Source organism: Euprymna scolopes, chromosome 10, assembly GCF_053919585.1.
Source record: "Euprymna scolopes isolate OS-2025 chromosome 10, ASM5391958v1, whole genome shotgun sequence".
Taxonomy (NCBI): domain Eukaryota; kingdom Metazoa; phylum Mollusca; class Cephalopoda; order Sepiida; family Sepiolidae; genus Euprymna; species Euprymna scolopes.
The window spans coordinates 132,849,015-132,870,707 of record NC_136491.1 but is presented as its reverse complement, the minus strand read 5'-3'; the positions used below and the strand labels follow the sequence as shown (position 1 = coordinate 132,870,707).

Sequence of the window (21,693 nt, the reverse complement as noted above, 5' to 3'; positions counted from 1 at the left end):
GCACATTATCTGTTTTACACATTTTCTATATACATTATCAGCTTTTACACATTTTTCTATGTACATTATCAGTTTTTACACATTTTTCTATGTACTTTATCTGCTTTTACACATTTTCTATGTACATTATCAGCTTTTACACATTTTTCTATGTACATTATCAGCTTTTACACATTTTTCTATATATATTATCAGCTTTTACACATTTTCTATGTACATTATCAGCTTTTACACATTTTTCTATATATATTATCAGCTTTTACACATTTTCTATGTACATTATAAGCTTTTACACATTTTTCTACGTACATTATCTGCTTTTACACATTTTCTACGTACATTATAAGCTTTTACACATTTTCTATGTACATTATCAGCTTTTACACATTTTCTCTTACATTATCAGCTTTTACACATTTTCTATGTACATTATCAGCTTTTACACATTTTCTATGTACATTATCAGCTTTTACACATTTTCTATGTACATTATATGCTTTTACACATTTTCTACGTACATTATCAGCTTTTACACATTTTCTATGTACATTATCAGCTTTTACACATTTTCTATGTACATTATCAGCTTTTACACATTTTTCTATGTACATTATCAGCTTTTACACATTTTCTATGAACATTATCAGCTTTTACACATTTTCTATGTACATTATCAGCTTTTACACATTTTCTATGTACATTATCAGCTTTTACACATTTTTCTATGTACATTATCAGCTTTTACACATTTTCTATGAACATTATCAACTTTTACACATTTTCTATGTACATTATCAGCTTTTACACATTTTTCTATTATCAGCTTTTACACATTTTTCTATGTACATTATCAGCTTTTACACATTTTTCTATGTACATTATTAGCTTTTACACATTTTTCTATGTACATTATCAGCTTTTACACATTTTTCTATATATATTATCAGCTTTTACACATTTTCTATGTACATTATCAGCTTTTACACATTTTCTATGTACATTATCAGCTTTTACACATTTTTCTATGTACATTATCTGCTTTTACACATTTTCTATGTACATTATCAGCTTTTACACATGTTCTAAATATATTATAAGCTTTTACACATTTTTCTATATATATTATCAGCTTTTACACATTTTTCTATGTACATGATCAGCTTTTACACATTTTCTATGTACATTATTAGCTTTTACACATTTTTCTATATATATTATCAGCTTTTACACATTTTTCTATGTACATTATCAGTTTTTACACATTTTCTATGTACATTATCAGCTTTTACACATTTTTCTATGTACATTATCAGCTTTTACACATTTTCTATGTACATTATCAGCTTTTACACATTTTCTATGTACATTATCAGCTTTTACACATTTTCTATGTACATTATAAGCTTTTACACATTTTTCTATGTACATTATCTGCTTTTACACATTTTCTATGTACATTATCAGCTTTTACACATTTTCTATGTACATTATCAGTTTTACACATTTTTTATGTACATTATCAGCTTTTACACATTTTCTATGTACATTATCAGCTTTTACACATTTTTCTATGTACATTATCAGCTTTTACACATTTTCTATGTACATTATCAGCTTTTACACATTTTTCTATGTACATTATCAGCTTTTACACATTTTCTACGTACATTATCAGCTTTTACACATTTTCTATGTACATTATCAGCTTTTACACATTTTCTATGTACATTATCAGCTTTTACACATTTTCTATGTACATTATCAGCTTTTACACATTTTCTATGTACATTATCTGCTTTTACACATTTTCTATGTACATTATCAGCTTTTACACATTTTCTATGTACATTATCTGCTTTTACACATTTTCTATGTATATTATAAGCTTTTACACATTTTTCTATGTACATTATCAGCTTTTACATATTTTCTACGTATATTGTCAGTTTTTAAACATTTTTCTATGTACATTATCAGCTTTTACACATTTTTCTATGTACATTATCAGCTTGTACACATTTTTCTATGTACATTATCAGCTTTTACACATTTTTCTATGTACATTATCTGCTTTTACACATTTTCTATGTACATTATCAGCTTTTACACATTTTCTATGTACATTATCAGCTTTTACACATGTTTCTATGTACATTATCTGCTTTTACACATTTTTCTATGTACATTATCTGCTTTTACACATTTTCTATGTATATTATTAGCTTTTACACATTTTTCTATGTACATTATCAGCTTTTACATATTTTCTACGTATATTGTCAGTATTTAAACATTTTTCTATGTACATTATCAGCTTTTACACATTTTTCTATGTAAATCATCAGCTTTTACACATTTTTCTACATACATTATCAGCTTTTACACATTTTTCTACGTACATTATCAGCTTTTACACATTTTCTATGTACATTATCAGCTTTTACACATTTTTCTGTGTAAATCATCAGCTATTACACATTTTTCAACGTACATTATTAGCTTTTACACATTTTCTATGTACATTATTAGCTTTTACACATTTTTCTACGTACATTATTAGCTTTTACACATTTTTCTATGTACATTATTAGCTTTTACACATTTTTCTATGTACATTATTAGCTTTTACACATTTTCTATGTAAATCATCAGCTTTTACACATTGTTCTACGTACATTATTAGCTTTTAAACATCTTTCTATGTAAATTATTAGCTATTACACACATTAAAAATCATTGGCGCTTATTTGTATGTTACTCAGAAAAGTAATTCGGATTTTTCTCATTTTAAAATGAATTGTCCCAAAATAAATTTGTTGTCCTATCAAATAAGATAGTACAAGTTTAAAAAAAAAAAATTCTAAAATAGGCATTCGTTTTTTTTAATTTGGATCATCTTAAACTGACAAGTATGTTTACGTTAAGATATAGAATATTTTCTCTATTTGTAGATGCCATATTTATTATAAAAATAATGATACTTAAAAATATACAAAGATATTATTCTTCTACAAAATTATATAATATACATTGATCTATATATATTCTATATCTATATATATATATTATATATATATAACTACTTCATTTATTCACATAAATTTAATATACGAAAGTATAGATTTATGCGTAAACTTTAAGTATTTACTTCAAAGGTGCTCAATACGTAGGTAGAGCTAGTTAGTAATTTATAAAATATATATGGCGATTAAGCTACACTGAATATTCTGCGTTTCATCCAACTATCTATCATCCATCCGCATAAGCCTGACGAATCCTATAGTTGGATGAAACGCAGAATATTCAGTGTAGCTTAATCGCCATGTATATTTTATAAATTACTATATATATATATATATATATATATATATATATATATATATATATATATATATATATATATATACGTCATGAAATTTTACACACTGGAAAGATATTATTGTTATACGCGTCATGATATTTGATAAAACTAAAAGATATTATTATTATACACGTCATGATATTTTACACACTTAAAACATATAATTATTATACAGGTCGTGATACTTTATACAATTAACACATATAATTATTATACACCTCATGATATTTTACACAATTAAAACATATTATTATAATTATTATTATTATTATTATTATTATTATTATTATTATTATTATTATTATTATTATTATTATTGTACACGTCATGATATTTTACACAATTAAACGCATATTATATTTTAACACGTCATGATATTTTACACAATTAAAACATATTATTATACAGGTCATGATATTTAACACGATTAAAACATATTAATATTGCACATGCCACAATAAAAATACAATTATTATACACGTCATGAGACATTTGCATAATTAAAACATATTATTATTGTACACGTCCTCATATTTTACAAAATTATATGATATTATTAATATTATACACGCCATGATATTTACACAATTTAATTATATGATTATTGTGCACGTCATGATATTTTACACAATTAAAACATATTAGTATTATACATGCCATGATATATTACACACTCAAAACTTATTATTATTATACACTTCATGATATTTAAAACACATAAAACATATTTTTATCGTACACGTTATGATATTTTACACTGTTAAAACATGTTTTAATTTTTTAAAATATAATGACCTGTATAATAATGATAATATGTTTTAATTTTGTAAAATATAATGACCTGTATAAAAATGATAATATGTTTTAATTGTGTAAAATATAATGACCTGTATAATAATGAGTTTTTTAATTGTGTAAAATATAAATGACATGTATAATAATAATAATAATAATAATAATAATAATAATAATTATTATTATTATTATTATTATTATTATTATTATTATTATTATAAAAACAATAATAATAATAATATGTTTTAATTGTGTAAAATATAATGACCTCTATAATAATAACATATTATACACGTCATGAAATTTTACACAATTAAAAAATATTATTATTATTATTATTATTATTATTATTATTATTATTATTATTATTATTATTATTATTATTATAAACGTCATGATATTTTACACAATTATAATATATTTTTTATTATACACGTCATGATATTTTACACAATTAAAATATATTGTTTTCGTACCCGTCAGGGTTTTTTACACAATTTAAACATATTATTTTTATGCACGTCATGATATTTACACAATTAAAACATATTATGATACACGTCATAATATTTAACACAATTTGAAAATATTATTATCATACACGTCATTGTATTTACACAATTAAAACATTAGTATATACATCATGGTATTTTACACAATTAAAACATATTATGATTGTTATACACGTCATGATATTTTACACAATTAAAAGATATTATTATTATTATACACGTCATGATAGTTTACACAATTAAAAGATAGCATTATTATACACGTAATTATATTTTATACAATCAAAATATATTATTATTATACACGTCATGATATTTTACACAATTAAACGCATATCATAATTTAACGCGTCATGATATTTTACACAATCAAAACATATTATTATTATACACGTTATACAATTAAACATATTATTATTATACCCGTCATGATATTTACAGGACAGATATTATTATTATTCACGTCATGATATTTAAACAATTAAAACATATTGTTTACCATGTAATTATATTTTACAGGATTAAAAGATATTATTATTATACCCGTCATGATATTTACAGGACAGATATTATTATTATTCACGTCATGATATTTAAACAATTAAAACATATTGTTTAACATGTAATTATATTTTACAGGATTAAAAGATATTATTATTATGCACGTCATGATATTCACACGATTGCAACATACTATTATTGTACACGTCATGATATTCACAATTAAAATATATCATTGTTATACACGTCATGATATTTACACCATTTTTAGATATTATTATTTTACACGTCATTATTTTATACACAATTAAAACATATTTTTACTTTACACGTCATGATATTTACACAAATAAAGATAGCATTGTTATACACATCATGATATTTTACACAATTAAGGCATATTATAATTATACACGTAATGATATGTTCTACAATTAAAACATAATGTTACTGTACACGTCATGATATTTTACATAATGGAAAGATACAATTATTATACACGTCATGATATTTTTTGCGCAATTAAAAGATACTATTAATTACACGTCATGATATTTACACAATTAAAATATATTATTTCATACACGGCATGATATTTTACACAATTAGAAGATATAATTATTACACACGCCATGATATTACACATTTAAAAAATATTTTTATTATACACGTCATGATATTTTGCACAATTAAAACCTTATATTATTATACACGTCATGATATTTTAAACAATTCAAAGATATTATTTCTCTGCACAACTATATATTCTATCCTTTTTCGCTTCCCATGTTGAACGAATTGACATTTTCCTTTATGAATCGCTTATTTTCTTGAGAATTAAACCACTAAAACTCTTCTTTGATATTCAAAACGTATGAAATATTCATAATCCATTTTTCATTTATCAGGTATTGGGAGCTGTGCAGATAAATTAGCTCAACCACCCAACCGTAAGTACATTTAGTTGTCTCCGTTTTAAAAGATCATATTATGTTCTTTTTATTTTAACTATTTTAACTTATACATACATATGAATGTGCTTGCATTACACCCTCGAATCATAGGTCTGGAATATGTATTAGCGCTAATGTAAAAAATTGTCTATGTGATTTTTATACAGTACTAACATTCAAATGATACATGTTCAATTCGACCTCGATCGTATTAGTAATTTACAACCGATATTGTTTATGTTTTAATAGGTCCGAAACAGAGCTTAATGCTATTTAAAAACTTGATTTATAGATTCCATGAACAAGGTTTCTTTCTTAGAATTGCACGCACCTGAAACTCTGTTCTGTTTTCCTGCTTTCTAATTGACTACTATATGTTTGTCTTTAAGTCCAACTTGAACAAGTTCTTTTTGAGCCGTCCTCTTAAGTAATCCAATTTATCAAATTTCCATTACTAACGATTACCATGATATATTCCTATTGACTATTGTACACTCATTAACCATTATCCTCGAGTGGCCTCCGGCCTTTGATAAGTGGTGACTCCTTTTTGAAAAGAAAAAAAAACACATCCCAAGTCGAGAATTGTGGGGCAATATGTTTGTTCACATAAAAGTTAAATGTTTGCTTGTTGGTGCAATCAGGGTAACAGGAAGCATGGAGGACATTTTAAAGACAAGCATTTCAAGTACAGAAGTTAATGGATATCAACACTTGGTAATCTCTAAACTGAGGATTGATCAGGTGCGTTTACGTCTGGCGTACAAGTTGAATACGTCTCTCGAAAGATGTTTCATGCAAGTATTTGCAAAAGGCATAGTGATGCAACATTGCATCGATCTGTGAACCTAGAGTCTCTTTTTGTAACCTTTCTGGGAAGAAGACACTGTTCTATGCATGAGAGACAGATGTGTAAAGTTCTCTAGTTCAGTGGAAAGATCCCACTCTCTTGTAAATGACTTGGAATATCTTCTATGTATTTATTCTAATTCGTGTTAAATGCTAGATATCACTAAGTTAACTAACATGTGAGACAATCTCAAGTTGGAAAATTTTCTAAGAATTGTTACAGGAGACTAGCTTTGCCCAGGCAACATTGTAAGCACCAATGTTTTACCCTATTCTACTACAGACTAGTGGTAATTTTATAACGATTAATCCGTTGACTTAGAAATGTGTGTAAATATACACTGCACTGTGGACATTATAACGATCAGGAATAATAGCGTTTGAAGAATCAATTTGCATTAGTGTGATGGTGTTTGGATGTATAGCCATCACGAATGGCCTGGATCTTCCTTTTAGATAAGAGGGATCTGTTTATATTAAAGATTATTCCAAAAATACTGTACGAATTAATTTTTATGAAAAGAGATTATGCTTACTATAGGCAAAGTCCTTCGATATATCACATGTTACGGCCGTAGATTCACCTACCTTATCCAGTATACGAGGGGCCTTCAATAAGTTTCCAGATTTTTTTTCGTATGGGTACTTTATTACACACTTAAAATCTAGTCCACTTCGAAGTAATCTACTCCGGTTGCAATGCCCTTGTTGTACTGTTCCAACAAATTCTAGAAGACCCCATGGGAGTCCTTTCGTGTGAACGTGTTTATGGCCATCCTCTTTCATCTCCTAAAATGTCTTGACGTGACTTCAAAAATCAAGGTGGCATCATCTGGGAAACGCTTTCCTTTCAAAAACAACTTCATGGCTGGGAAGAGGTGAAAGTCAGAGGGTGCAAGGTTAGGAGAGTAGGGAGGATGGGAGAGGATTTCATAACCACACGCCTGGCGACATGCGAGTTGTGGACCGGAGCGTTGCCTTATGACGTGGAAATGGCGGAATGCTTGTTGCCTATGTACAATGACACAATGCACAGGTCGCAGTTAATCACTGCAGAGATTGGGTATTACTACTTAATTTCCTTGTTAGAACAAATACTTCTATGCCTCCACTTGTGCACGTTATTTAGCAGGGATGAATTTCTTAGGGATTCCCAAAAAGCTCGCTGTTTGTCTGCAACAAAGAAGAAAACCAATTTTCATGAAACGGAAATAGAATCATCTGTCTTTTCTAGGGCGACAATTTTATCGTTCCATCCTATATTACACAGTTTTTTTTTTCCTGCTTGTAACAATCATTATTACATCTTATTTTAGTTCCAAATAAATTTCGGTAAGTATATTTTAAGGGACTTTACCTTTCAATTTTATAATAGGGCCTGCTCAAAAGATTCTTTTTCTTTGGTTTAGAAAACAAAAACAAGACAAAAACTTTACTTTTTAAATTTATTATAGACACAGATTATATTATAATTTTCAGTTTTAGACTTAAAATTCAAGATAGGTCGAATGTAAAACAAAACCTATAATTGAGAAGCAAGATAGACCGACTAACAAAGCCTCTCTTCGAGATGCAAGGGACCAACCGAGGGTGAAAACCTTTCTAGCGATGTTATATGGATTGATCGAGAGACAAATATTTTCATCCAGATACAAAATAAACCCACTAAGAGACAAAATCTAATCGTCAGTTAAAAATAGGCTAATAATCACTTTCGAATTTGCAGTTATTTTCTAATCTATAATCCAAAAGACACAGCCAGTGTAAAACAGGCCTGGTCACTGAAAAATGACGCCATGCCTGGGGTACAAATGAACAAAATCTGTCTTGCAGTTAGATTGTTGATATTAAATACGAGAACTAGAAAACTATAAAGAATTGTGCATTTAAAAATACGTACCTGTGTGAAGCCGAAGTCAAGTAAATACTGCAAAAACTGCATTATAAATTTAGTTTACTTTTTAGATGCTTATAAGAAAATATACAGTTAAATTAATATAATGTTTGCCGCATTATCAAGAAAAGGGTTTGTAAAATATTATTTAAAAATTATTTGAAAACTGGTTAACTTTAAATGTAAAATTAAATTGACGCACGAATTAATAACTAAATACACTTTCAACAAATATAAAACTCCATAGAATTTTCTTTTAATTGCACGTGTCCGGCTAGAAAATAATTCTTTATCTTTCGAAAAATAAAATACAGTCACTTTTGGAACGGTTTTGCTAATTTTTCGACACTTTTTTTGAGGGATATGTAACCTAAAATTTGGAAACAGTCAGTGCTGTGCATGTTGTATTCTATTTTGTGATGTCAGCAGGTCACGCGACTTTTAAGTAATTGGAATTCTATTTATGTTTACCATGGTTCATAAAATGATTTTAAAGCCTTTATATTAATAGTTCGAAAGTAATTTCTGACTTTACTTAAAAGTAAAATACAAAAGCTACCCATTATATAATGTATGTCATTCTAAACCAAAGAAAAGATTTTTAGTGCGCCCCTATTGTACTCAAGAGCCAACATTTTTGTATAATTTATTAATATCATTCTTATTACAGACATTTTATCTAACATATCAAAGTAAACGTGTCTGTATAATAATGTATGACTAATAAACGCTTTGTGGATATTAACAGTAATTAAAAAAGTTTTGTGGATATTGGCAGTAATTAAAAAAGTTTTGCTGATATTAACAGTAATTAAAACAATTTTGTTGATATTAACAGTAATTAAAACAGTTTTGTTGATATTAACAGTAATTAAACCAGTTTTGTTGATATTAACAGTAATTAAAACAATTTTGTTGATATTAACAGTAATTAAAACAGTTTTGTTGATAATAACAGTAATTAAAACAGTTTTGTTGATAATAACAGTAATTAAAACAGTTTTGTTGATATTAACAGTAATTATTTTGTTGATATTAACAGTAATTAAACCAGTTTTGTTGATATTAACAGTAATTAAAACAGTTTAATAATAAACATGGATAAATAACTAAAACGTTTCTTAAAAGATGTGTTAATTGTAAAGGTAAGTAATTTTGAATTAAACTAATTAAATTAAGTAATTTAAATTTAATCTAACATCGATCGAGAGAAAGAAAGCGATACCAGCGACGGATAAGCAATAAAATAAAAGTTTGTATAGAGGAGAGTCTCTCTCTCTCTCTCTCTCTCTCTCTCTCTCTCTCTCTCTCTCTCTCTCTCTCTCTCTCTCTCTCCCTCCCTCCCTCTCTCTCTCTCTCGTCGACGGGTCCGGAAGTTTTCCCTCGGCACCAAAGCTAACAAAGACCAGGCCATTTTAAATATGACGGTTATTTTTTCCTTTGACTGAGGTATGGCTTTGGTCCTGTGCAGTTTTAGAAGTTCTACCCTCCCGGCTTTTAGCCTTCTCTCTTAGTTTATTGCTCATCGCCTGACACCCGCTTACCGGGAAATTTCGGGGTTGGCTGCCTGACATTTTTGCAGAATATATTACTCTTAATCTAGATCGCTGACTCTTCAAATCCCACTTTCCAACCCTTGTGTCATATCATCCCGGTGTAGGAGGAAGACAGACATCGTTAGCGACGCCATATTTATTACCTTTAATGCCATTCTTATTGCATACATCTATATCTAACATATCTGCTTAACTAATATTTATCGCACAATTATTGTCTCATTTGGAAGCGGTACCATCATTATATATCAATGGTCGACACCTTGGTCATAAGTCGTCCGCTAATTTTATTTTTACGGTAATCTGAATATCAACATTCGCTTCCAAATAAACGTAATACAGTTTTCTTTTATCTCTTCCGTGTCTTTTCATTAATCACATTAGAGTTGACATTTGCAAGAAATAATAGTTGGAAGTAAGTCATACACCATCTGCTATGACTATGCAGCTATGTGCATAGAAAACAGCTCTATTAAATCTGGCATAATGATGTGGGATAAGAAGGTGAAAAAAGTCACCTTAATATAAGTTAGTGCTCCCAATGATGATGGGTTAAGCAGAGCTGAGAGGTGAAACACAGCAAAATATCAATCTCGTATGTCCGCCATGTAAAGCAACTTCAAGGGAAATGTGCCATTCCCGTGATTATAGGAACAATTGGACTCATAAAAAGAATTTTAAAAACAAACTGCCTGGCAAATACACCTGGTGAACCAAGTGCAAGAGAGATACAAACGATTGCACTTAAATGACGGTTAGAGTCTAAAAAATATATCTCGGTTATATGAGTGAATGTTCGCATTTGGTAGGATGTCCCATCTACAGATAGAAAAAATATTAAGAAAATAAACACAACCAATGGCAAATATGACGTATTCCTTTTTAGGCCAACAGGAAAGGGAAATCTACCATCCTATACCAACGGAAATGTCCAAAACTCTCTGGAATTTTTACCATTCTAATCCAAAGGCAGTTATATCTTCTTCTGTCCAATTGAACCTTTCTTTCAAAAGGCACTGACATTTTTATTCAAAGTTGTTGGGAATATTCTGAATAAAATGTTTGGCAATTTGCATAAGTGAGTTTATTATAATTTATGTTGCTTTTTGCACACTTTACTTAAGAGGAGTAGTTTTATGTAAACTCTCACGAAAGTGCCTTTCCTTCAAAACACTTCTTTCTCGTTCAAAGTATGTCATGGAACAGACACCGCTTTATTTGCATACTTTTCGCGCTACAATAAATATGGGTTCTGCCATTTTAACAAAACTTAACAAGAATTTAAGATCTTCTCTTTTAACTATTACTTAACTATTATTTTTATTCTTTTTCTATACCCATGGCCAAAAGTTTTGAGACTATGGTAATTTTCAGTATTCCAAGAAAAATGGGGCTTTTCAACTATTTATTTTTATTTCAAAATGCTGCATAAAAAATTTAAAGAAGAAATATGAGGAAAGTCCAAATGAATTTATTAAGAAATAACAAAATAATGATGAAAGCTAATATTATGAATGGCATCTCTTCTTCTTTAACATTGTTTCAATACGCTTTAGAATGCTTTTCAATAAATTTTCAATCGTTTCTGCACTAATATTGTTACATTCTTGAGTAATAAGTTCTTTCAGCTGCTCACAGTTGAATAACTTTTGCTTTCTACCGCTCGTCTAATTATGGCCCAAAGATTCTCTATGGGATTCAAATCCGGTGAATTCCCGGGCTAAGGTTTCAAGATTTCGATATTTTTTATCATTCAAGAACCTTGTTATCATTAAGTTAAGGAACACCATCGTGCTGTAAAAAGCAGTTTGTGACCAGAAATTGCTCATGAATTGTTGGGGGGATATGCTCTTTAAGCACATTCAGATAACATTTGGCATTCATAGTAGTATTTTACGGCAGAATAGTTAGTGTTCCAATTCTCGGAGATGAAATATAACCCCACACGTGAACGGTGTCCGGATGCTTTACCGTAGGGATCATGAAAGATTTATGAGAGCATTCCCCCTTCCTTCTTCTAACAAGGGATTTTCCAGAAGCTCCAAACAAGCGAAATATGCCTCATCCGAAAATATCACCTTACCCCAATCCTCCATCGTGCAATCTTTATATTTTCTGCAAAACTTTATTCTGTCTGAAATATTTTTCTTGATAGAAAATGCTTTTTTGCTGCTCTCCTTAATTTGAGGCCATTGTCGAAAAGTCTTCTCATCACTGTGTGCGTTCAGGCACTTACATCAGCCTCATTTCATGTTTCAGCAAGTGTGGCACTGGATGAAGTCAAATCCTCAAGTCGATACCTTAACAAGAGACGATCTGTGTAAGCATTCGACAGTCTTGGTCCTCTAGCGGAGTTTTTTGCCCGAGTATCACCTGTTTCTTTGAACTATATGATGATCTTGAAGATGGTACTTCATGTTTAAATGTCATTGGCTACAATATCTTTGCATTTCACTCTACCTTGATACATAGTATTGATAGTTTGGTGCTTTTCTTTTAATAAGACCGTTTTTCAACCTGGAAAAAGATGAAAATTTTGTTAAGCAAAATGTTTAGGAACTAATTAAAATTAAAGAGTACATACGAAAAGCACCATTAAAACCAAGTTTCTGTCTCCTCCTCCTCCTCCTCCTCCTCCTCCTTGAAGAAAAAATACTTTTTAAGTGAGGCATGAAGAAAGTTAAATCGCCATAATCCACACGAGCGCTACTAAAAGCCGTAAATATGGTTATAGTTATATATTGTATAGTTATATTTAAATCAGTTTTTTTCTCAACGGGGTTAAATTACATTTATTTATAAGGAAAATACGTTTAAATAAGTTAAAATATTGTTGACCTTGTGTATGCTTTGAATGGCATCAGTGACTTTTTATATCAGACTTAAGATAGGGGACCATGAAATAGGTAAGCAGATGAATTTTTTTAAACCGGGAGTCACTAACCGGATGGACGATTTAAACGCTCAAGCAAGCAAGTAATCTGATCTGACTTTTATAATTATATAGAAATTGGGTGAAACGATAAAAGTGTCACCCTATAAAAAAAACTCTTCATCTTTATTTTAAAACTTTTATCGACAAAATTAATTCAGATAACTTGATTATGTAGTAGAGCTTACATCTATTCAATGTAGTCATCTTCAGCCTCAATCACTGCCTCGATACAGGTCCGGAACTGGGACCATGTCTTTTCCACAAGCGCCGGGGGAAAACCGGCGAATAGTCGGCAGATAGCGGCGATATGGTTGACTTTCGTATTGTGGAATGTATGATCAAACGAAGTAGTCCAGCGGGTGCTGGTCGTGGGAAGAGGATGGCAGTGGGAGAAGACTACAAAGTCGTAACATTCTATCTGAAGTCAAGCCTGGGTCTCTTTGAGCCGGCGATGAGTCCTGCTGCCACACTCGGAGTCTGCCAGTGGCCACTTGATTGCACCAGGAGTTACTACACTCTTCAGAACATCAAGGTACACTTTGGTACAAAGAGACAGGCCAAAATAGAAACAACCCCTCTTATTCAGATATAAGCTTAACCAACGGTAAGGCAAGTATCTCCTCGGGCTGCAGGATAGGCCGAGAGAAATCCTCTTTTTGCGATGCAAGTTAGACAACGAAAGAAAAAAAGCAAATTGATTGACTGTAAGACAAATCTTTTATCGGGATACAAAGTAGACCGACTGAATGACAATACCAATTATTGATACTCAGCAAAATAAATGACGGACAAAGCCTCTCGTTGACATAAAAGTAATGTTTTCTATTTTTGTACTCAAATTTTTGAGGAGCTACAAAGTAAAACCACCTGAGTTTCATTTAACTTTAAAAGTTAAAGATATGTGACAGTGAGAGTGATAATATTAAAACAAATGATCTTTCGTGCTTCAGAATTTATTTTTCTACATAATCAACATTTTTGTCAGCGATGAACGAGAACCCTGTATATCTTGGTCGTAAAAGTCAGTGTCTGTTAAGACAGTTCGTTTATTTTCACGGCTGTGATTACGACGTTGTTGTCGGGGAAATGCTGCTCTCGTAATGCGCCATTCAGAGGTTCGAACAAGTATAAATCTGACGGTTGTATGTTGGGACTATACGATGTGTGAGGCAACATCGTCCAGCCGAATTTTGCGACACATTTTGTGGTTTTCAAACGTGTGTGGCCTGACGTTGTCATATTGAAAAGAGAATGTTTATCTTTACTTTGGCCTTACACTGGCAATCCGGGTTATCAGCTTTGCCAACGTTTCAACTTAACGATCAAAGTTGACAGTTAACCCAGTTTCAAGAAATCGAGGAGAATCGCATATTTCTTACCCCAGAATACGGTGTACAACACTGTCTGCAGATACCTTGAACTTCTTCTTTGCTGGAGAGTGTCAGTGGTGGCATTTCATCGAGATGTCAGATAAATCAGTATAAAAATAATTTATTTTAGATGCGTTAATTGAATAAGATGTCTCAATTCATACTACTTTTTCTAACGATGAAAACGTTTTTTTGTTTTGTTTTGTTTTGTTTTGTTTTTTGTTTTTTTTGTTTTTTAACTGAAACATTACCTGACGACACACAGATTCTTCGATTGATTATTACAAGCAGTAATAATAGAAATTTATTGACCTCTATGCTGATGACACGACCATCTATGGAAACACATCAAAGGCCGTAAATGACAAAGTTCTCTCTGATTCTCTTTCCTCTGATCTTGAGCGCGTGGTACAATGGGGGAAGAGTTGGCTGGTTACTTTTAATGCATCTAAAACCAAGCTCCTATCTTTACATCATCAATGCTCTGATCCCCATATGGCATCAATTGAAATGAATGGCTCTCGTCTTGGGGAGGCTCCTTGTTTTGACAAGCTTCTGGGCTTGACCTTTACTCCTGATCTGAAATGGAACACGTACATCAAATCTTTTGCCAAGGTCGTTGGAAAAATGGTGAAATCCTTCTACTACTCCAATAGATATCTCACTGCTGATGCCATTCTCTATCTATATAAAAGCCAAGTACGTCCAATGATAGAGTACTGCTGCCACATCTGGACAGGAGCTGCTAAAAATAGCCTATCCTGCCTTGACAGAGTACAACATAGACTTCGTAGCCTAGTGGGGGATGCCTTTTCTCTTCCCTGCAACCTCTCTCCCACAGAAGGGACGTAGCCAGCCTGTCGTTGTTTTATCGTTATTTCCATGGCAAGTGCTCGTCTGAGCTCCAGTCTCTGGTCCCCCCTCACCAATCTTTCACGAAAATCACCCGTCTAGCTGAAATTACTGTCAGAAATTTCCCTACTCTTTTTCTGCGCCTAAATCCAAACGTACATTCCATGAACAAAGCTTCTTTCTTAGAAGTACACGCCTGTGAAACTCTCTTCCGTTTGCCTGCTTCCCACCTGACTACAACTTGAGTCTCTTCAAGTCCAACATAAACAAGTTCCTGTTGAACCGACCCCTTAAGTAAGACACTTCATCAGATCTCCATTACTAGCGATTACTACGGTATTATCCCATTGATTTCTGTACACGCAATAACCCTTATCCCCGAGTAGCCTCCGGGCCTTGATAAGTGGTGACTTCCTTGTAAAAAAAAAAAAGAAATAAGCAAAATGCTATTTTATTTTCTCGTCTTTGTAATGAACTTAGCTTAATTATACCTTTCATGAGAGTTAATATGTTGATATGAGTTAATAAGTTTGTTTTTAATTTTGTTACAGATCTCCGTTCAATTGAAAACGAGATGATGAAGACAACGAAACCAGAAAGCAGAAATATAATATGAATCAACTAAAAAAACTTATAGTGAAAAAAATTTTAACACATTATGTTATATTTTAAATAATCTAATACTCCTTTTATACAAAGAAATCTAACAAAGTTTAAATATATTAATCATTATTATAATCACATGTCAAATAAACTGCTATTATTTTCATTTAGCTGCATGATTGAATCATCTAGTGAATTGGTACTCTTTACCCTATAATCATTTTCCAAAGTTTTCCTTGTTTTCAAACGTAATTTTCTAAAAACGTAAAGTTTTCTTGAGGGGTGATGGGACGTTAGCTATTTATTTATTTTTTTTTTTTTACAAAATACATGTATTGTATCCAAGATTAAAAAAATATCAGAAAGGTATTTTTTCTTTGTGTTATTTTTCCCCTATTCATTCATATTTGTCATTTTTACTATTGCCATTTTACCATTACCCTGGCATTTTTTCGTTGAAATTTATACCATTGCCATTTTACTGCTTTCATTTTTAACGTTTCTATGTTTCTATTTCCATTTTTATTCTGGCATTTTCCATAGCCATTTTTACCGTTGGTATTTTTTGATGATGTCATTTTACTGTTTTCATTTTTACTCTGGCATTTTGTTTCTGAGGTAACAATTTAGATTTAGCTTTTAGCTGGTAAAAATAGCTGCTAAGAGGTCAAAAATAGTTGAACGTGGCAGAAGTAAGTCGACTAAACATGTTACCTCTGCGCATATGCAAATATACATTTATAGCTTGAAGTCGCTTAATTTTTAACCTTTCATATCCATATGTCGATAGCTCAAACGATAACAATTAAGGCCATAGCGCTGAATGTTTTGGTTTTAATTTTAGCAGATGGCGCCCTAGTTATTTCTTTTAATCTTTTGAAAGCATTACTATATATTGGGTACAATATAATGATTAATAGATAATTGGCTCTATAATAATAGATACGAAATCTGCATGAATTAAAGTATTATGTTTAACCTATTTTACGAGTGGGCAATATCGGGCGGCCTTCTAGTATATATATTTATATCCAAACAATGTCGCAACTTACACAAGCACTGAAATCTGCAGACCGTCTTTGATGAGAGTTTCACTTTCATCTTGAGCCCATCAGTAGAGCATACCCGAACTCGGGATTTGAAACCCAAGTTACTTGCACGCGTGGCGAGTAGGTCGCGTCATATATAAGAACATGTCTGTTCATTTATACAGATTAAGCAAACTGGAGCGAAGTCCGAGTGTTAAATATACATACTTCTTCTTAACAAGGAGTGCACTTATCCAACTACTAAGAACTTATGCCGAAGTCCCACAATAGGATTTTGCACTCACTACGACGATGCTATCAAACAAGCTAACCAAACGAGCAAATTAATATTAAATTTTATAAATTATTTTCATAAGCAAGCATTGCCAGAGCTTACATAAGCAATGATAGTCGCAGTTCGGTAGTCTGAATGAAAACAAAATATCCTATATATTTCCGTCGACATTCCGTGGTCGTTGCTCAGTTGACAGGCTATTAACTTATCACATAAAAAAGAGATAATTCCTGGAAAGGTAACTAACTGCATTATGGTAAATGTTTTGTTTCGTGCAGCAACGGCAGTCAGAGGAAGCAGAGGACAGAAAGTTATAATAATAAATGAAAATGACCATGAATTAGTATGCTGCGATATATTTGATTGGATTGGTTCATTTGTTGGCACTAATTTCATAAGTTTTTATTTTTATTGAACCAGGTATTCACAAGAAAGAACAGCATAAAGGTTGATAGCATTTATAGTGAAGGTGATCCTATGGAATAAACAGGGATATAGAATCATCTTCTATAATAGTAATGTAGGTTTTTACTAAGGTACTACCACTTAAAGGCAACTCGAGGATAAGGCTTAAATAATAGTGGTGATTGCGCAAAATTTGATTGTTTAAGAAGGCAACTCAAAAAAAAATTTGTTTACATTGGATTTGAAAACTACCATGTTGAAGTCACCCAATGTCCATCATTGCCGCTCATTATGGTGTTCTCTCATCGTCCACCTGTAACTCATTAATTCTTAGCCTTGAGTGGCCTGTGAGCCTTGATAAATAGCGACCTCGTTGATATAAAAGCCTAATCCTCTCAACAATAGAAAATAAAAAAGAATGCCTTGAAATCTGTTTGTTGTATAGCATTTGTTACATCAAACTACGTTTTTTTTTCTGATTTATCGATTTGTTCAGTAAAAACGTAAGTAAAATTATTTTTATTTTTTTTAGGTTGTTAATCATAGATATTATTAATTTTGTTATTTTAATAATGACGATCAACAGTCGTAAATTTCTCGAGAAGATGCAATACGATTCCACACCTGATTAAAGGTACGTTTTCCGACCAGCTAGAAAATAAAAGCCGAACTTGGAGTAGGAAGATAAGACAAAGATATTCACACACAAAAACTGATACCGTCATGCAACATTAACCGTATATATATATATATATATATATATATATATATATATATATATATATTCGTGTTTCCTTAAATAGCACAGACAACTCTTGCTTGTTTTTCTTGTAATCCTCCTTTTCTCTTTGTCGGACCATTTTCCGAACTTTTTTTTTTCGAGTGAAAAAAGAAATTTCCCATAATCTTTGAGGCATTGTTAATCCACATTAATAAACCAACGATTAACCAGAGTCAAAATGAAACGGAGTGCACGCTCAAGTGCTTTTGAATATTTTAGTGATTTTAAGCGATTTTAATCGTCTTTTAATCGTCTTTTAATCGTCTTTTCATTTCATCTCGCTATTTTCAGTTTTCAATTTCATTTTTTGTTTTTATTTTTTACTACTCGCCTGGGGATGACCAATGGAGGTCGAAAACGTCGCGATTATAGGAAATTTCTTTTTTCACTCGAAAAAAAAGTTCGGAAAATGGTCCGACAAAGAGAAAACGAGGATTACAAGAAAAACAAGCAAGAGTTGTCTGAGTTATTTAATGAAACGTGCATAAAAGAAAAACTGCTGCCTAAATATACTAATATATATATATGCATATATATATGTATATATATATGCAATCTCCGCTTTAGTGTTTTAAATATTCCTATCAATTAAATATATCCATCTACTTACACATTTATATTCTGTGTGTATGTTTACTTAAATGTGCGTTTACATACATACTTGCCTTATTCCGGAACTTGCAGATGCCGGCCATCCTCTCCCCTTAATTTTCTCCCCTTTAACTCTTTATTTACTCATCTATTTACTTATATGTATATATATGTGTGTATATATGTGTGTTTGTTGTGTATATATATGCATGTATATGTTTATTGTATATATTCATATATGTATGTATATATGCATGTGGGTATGTATATACATATGTATGTATTTAACTTATTATACTTCTCAATTCATTTACTTCCTTTAATGGCTCCTGCTGATAATTTGATTCTAAAGTAATAACTTGTATATTTCAGTTGACCCCTTTATTTGCTTTAAATGTGGCGCCATTTCAGCGCATCATATCTGGGTCATTTTGACATTGCCCGTTCTATTCTAAAATTAACTCAATCACCATTCAATTTTTTCTCTCATTTTTCTTAAATCAGCCCAGCATTGACAGTCGTGATTTTAAAATCTCACCATTTCTTTTTTCTACACACAACTTATCTTTCTTTTAATAATATTATTTGAAATCATTCCCTTTTTCCTTGTACCCATGTGTGAATTATTCCATGGATGTCTGCCTTTTGGATTACTTTGAACCATCTTCCAATAACGCGATTCCTTTGGATTTTACTTGTGGAAATGGAAATGAATCAACTTTTTTGGATTTTACCGTTATTGAGTATTTTACCCTTCACCAGAGTATCCATTCACGTGAAATCAACTTTTTCGTCACCCTATACCCTCTGCTTCACTATTTGTTACCAATTAAGATCTATGACTTACTTGTAGTTTCATTAAATACTTTTGCAAGCAAAATCCGATCCCGCATTTTGCTAATTCCTACCCTCTGATGAGAAAGAAAGTATTTCTTCGAAACTCTTCGGATTAAGGACTATCCACTTATTTTGTGCTTCCTTTATAAATTAAATATGTTTTTAACTCTTTTTTAAAGTGTTTTTAACATGCTTTATTAACTACTTGTTCTTATATATATATATATATATATATATATATATATATATATATATATATATATATATAGCGGTGATATGGCTGACTTTCGTGTTGTGGAATGTATGGCCAGACGAAGTAGTACAGCGGGTTCTGGTCGGGGGAAGAGGATGCCAGTGAGAGAAGGCTACAAAGTCGTAGCATTTCTTCTAAAGTCAAGCCTGGATTTTTTTGGACTTGTGGGCCGGCGATGAGTCCTGATGCCACACTCAGTGGCCACCTTATTGCACCGGGGGATCACCACACTCATCCAGGTACACTTTGTTGTTGACTTTCAAGCCGACTTCCAAGATGTGAAGTGTCATGATGTGGCTTTCACTTGAAACAACGCCAAAGACCATAACCAGAAACTTTGTTTTCATCACCCTGGGCACGTCCCTGTTATTCCTAGCAATCCAACGATGCATTTTGAGGGTACTGGCAATAGTCCGGTTGTCACAACTTGGATCAGTAGAGACCTTGAGTTTCCGACATGATAGAAGGTTGCACAACTAGACAACTAGTAGATAGTCTGCAGCGAAAAAGTGTTGAAAAAAGTCGGTGTTCATCAAACGGAACGGTTGTCTTTTCTAGGGCGATAATTTTATCGTTCCATTGTGTAATCCATATGCCAAAAGGACAATATTCATGAGTGACTCAACTGCTTGCAGTTCGTCAGAACATTCTCCGTTAAAGTACTTGTAGAAAAGGCAGAAGGATGCAACATTTCGTCGATGAGACAGAGTCTGAAGTTTAGATGACAGTTCAGGACCTATCAGATTGGCTACTCTCTTTTGAACCTTGTCTAGGAGCGATAGACTAGTGGCAGGTGCACCAGCCCAAATATGACAACAATACTCCATACATGGGCGAATGGTGGCCTTATAGAGGTATATGATACTTTCAGGCGTTAATAGCTTTCTTTCGGTAGAGAAAACCAACCTTCTTCGCAGCGGCCCTGGCAATGTTCTCAATCTAATTGCTCCAACTCATGTTTCCTGTGAACGTTAGGCCGAGGAGTTTAAAAGGTGTACTTTCAGATAAAGTCATTGGTCATTGCTATTGGTGGTAGGGAAGGTTTCTTGTAATTATTGAAGGAAACAAGTTTAGTTTTGGCAGCATTGAAGGTGACCATCCATTTTTGTCCCCATTCCACTCCAGATTGGAGGTCATCTTCTAGTGTTTCTGCCATTTCTTTAGATATGTGTTCATTTGTTTTCTTGTCGTGTCTGTTATAGACCGTGGTGTCGTCAGCATACATATCCATCTCAGAGATAATTTTCTCAGGGAGATCATTTATGAATATAAAGAATAATAGAGGTCCAAGGATAGACCCCCGAGACACTCCCGCATTTATA

The 21,693-nt window shown here is 31.7% G+C and overlaps 1 protein-coding gene across 1 annotated transcript in view; it reads left to right on the top strand.

Annotated features, from left to right (window-relative positions):
* Nucleotides 1–16,328, top strand: part of LOC145286277 (uncharacterized) — a 77,598-nt gene extending 61,270 nt beyond the window's left edge. Inside the window, exons 10-11 of the mRNA XM_080135117.1 lie at nucleotides 6,078–6,119; nucleotides 16,130–16,328. Of these exons, the coding sequence (XP_079991243.1) occupies nucleotides 6,078–6,119; nucleotides 16,130–16,194 (107 nt within the window). The 3' untranslated portion in view covers nucleotides 16,195–16,328. The remainder of the gene's footprint in view (nucleotides 1–6,077; nucleotides 6,120–16,129) is intronic.
* The last annotated feature ends 5,365 nt before the right edge of the window (nucleotides 16,329–21,693 follow it).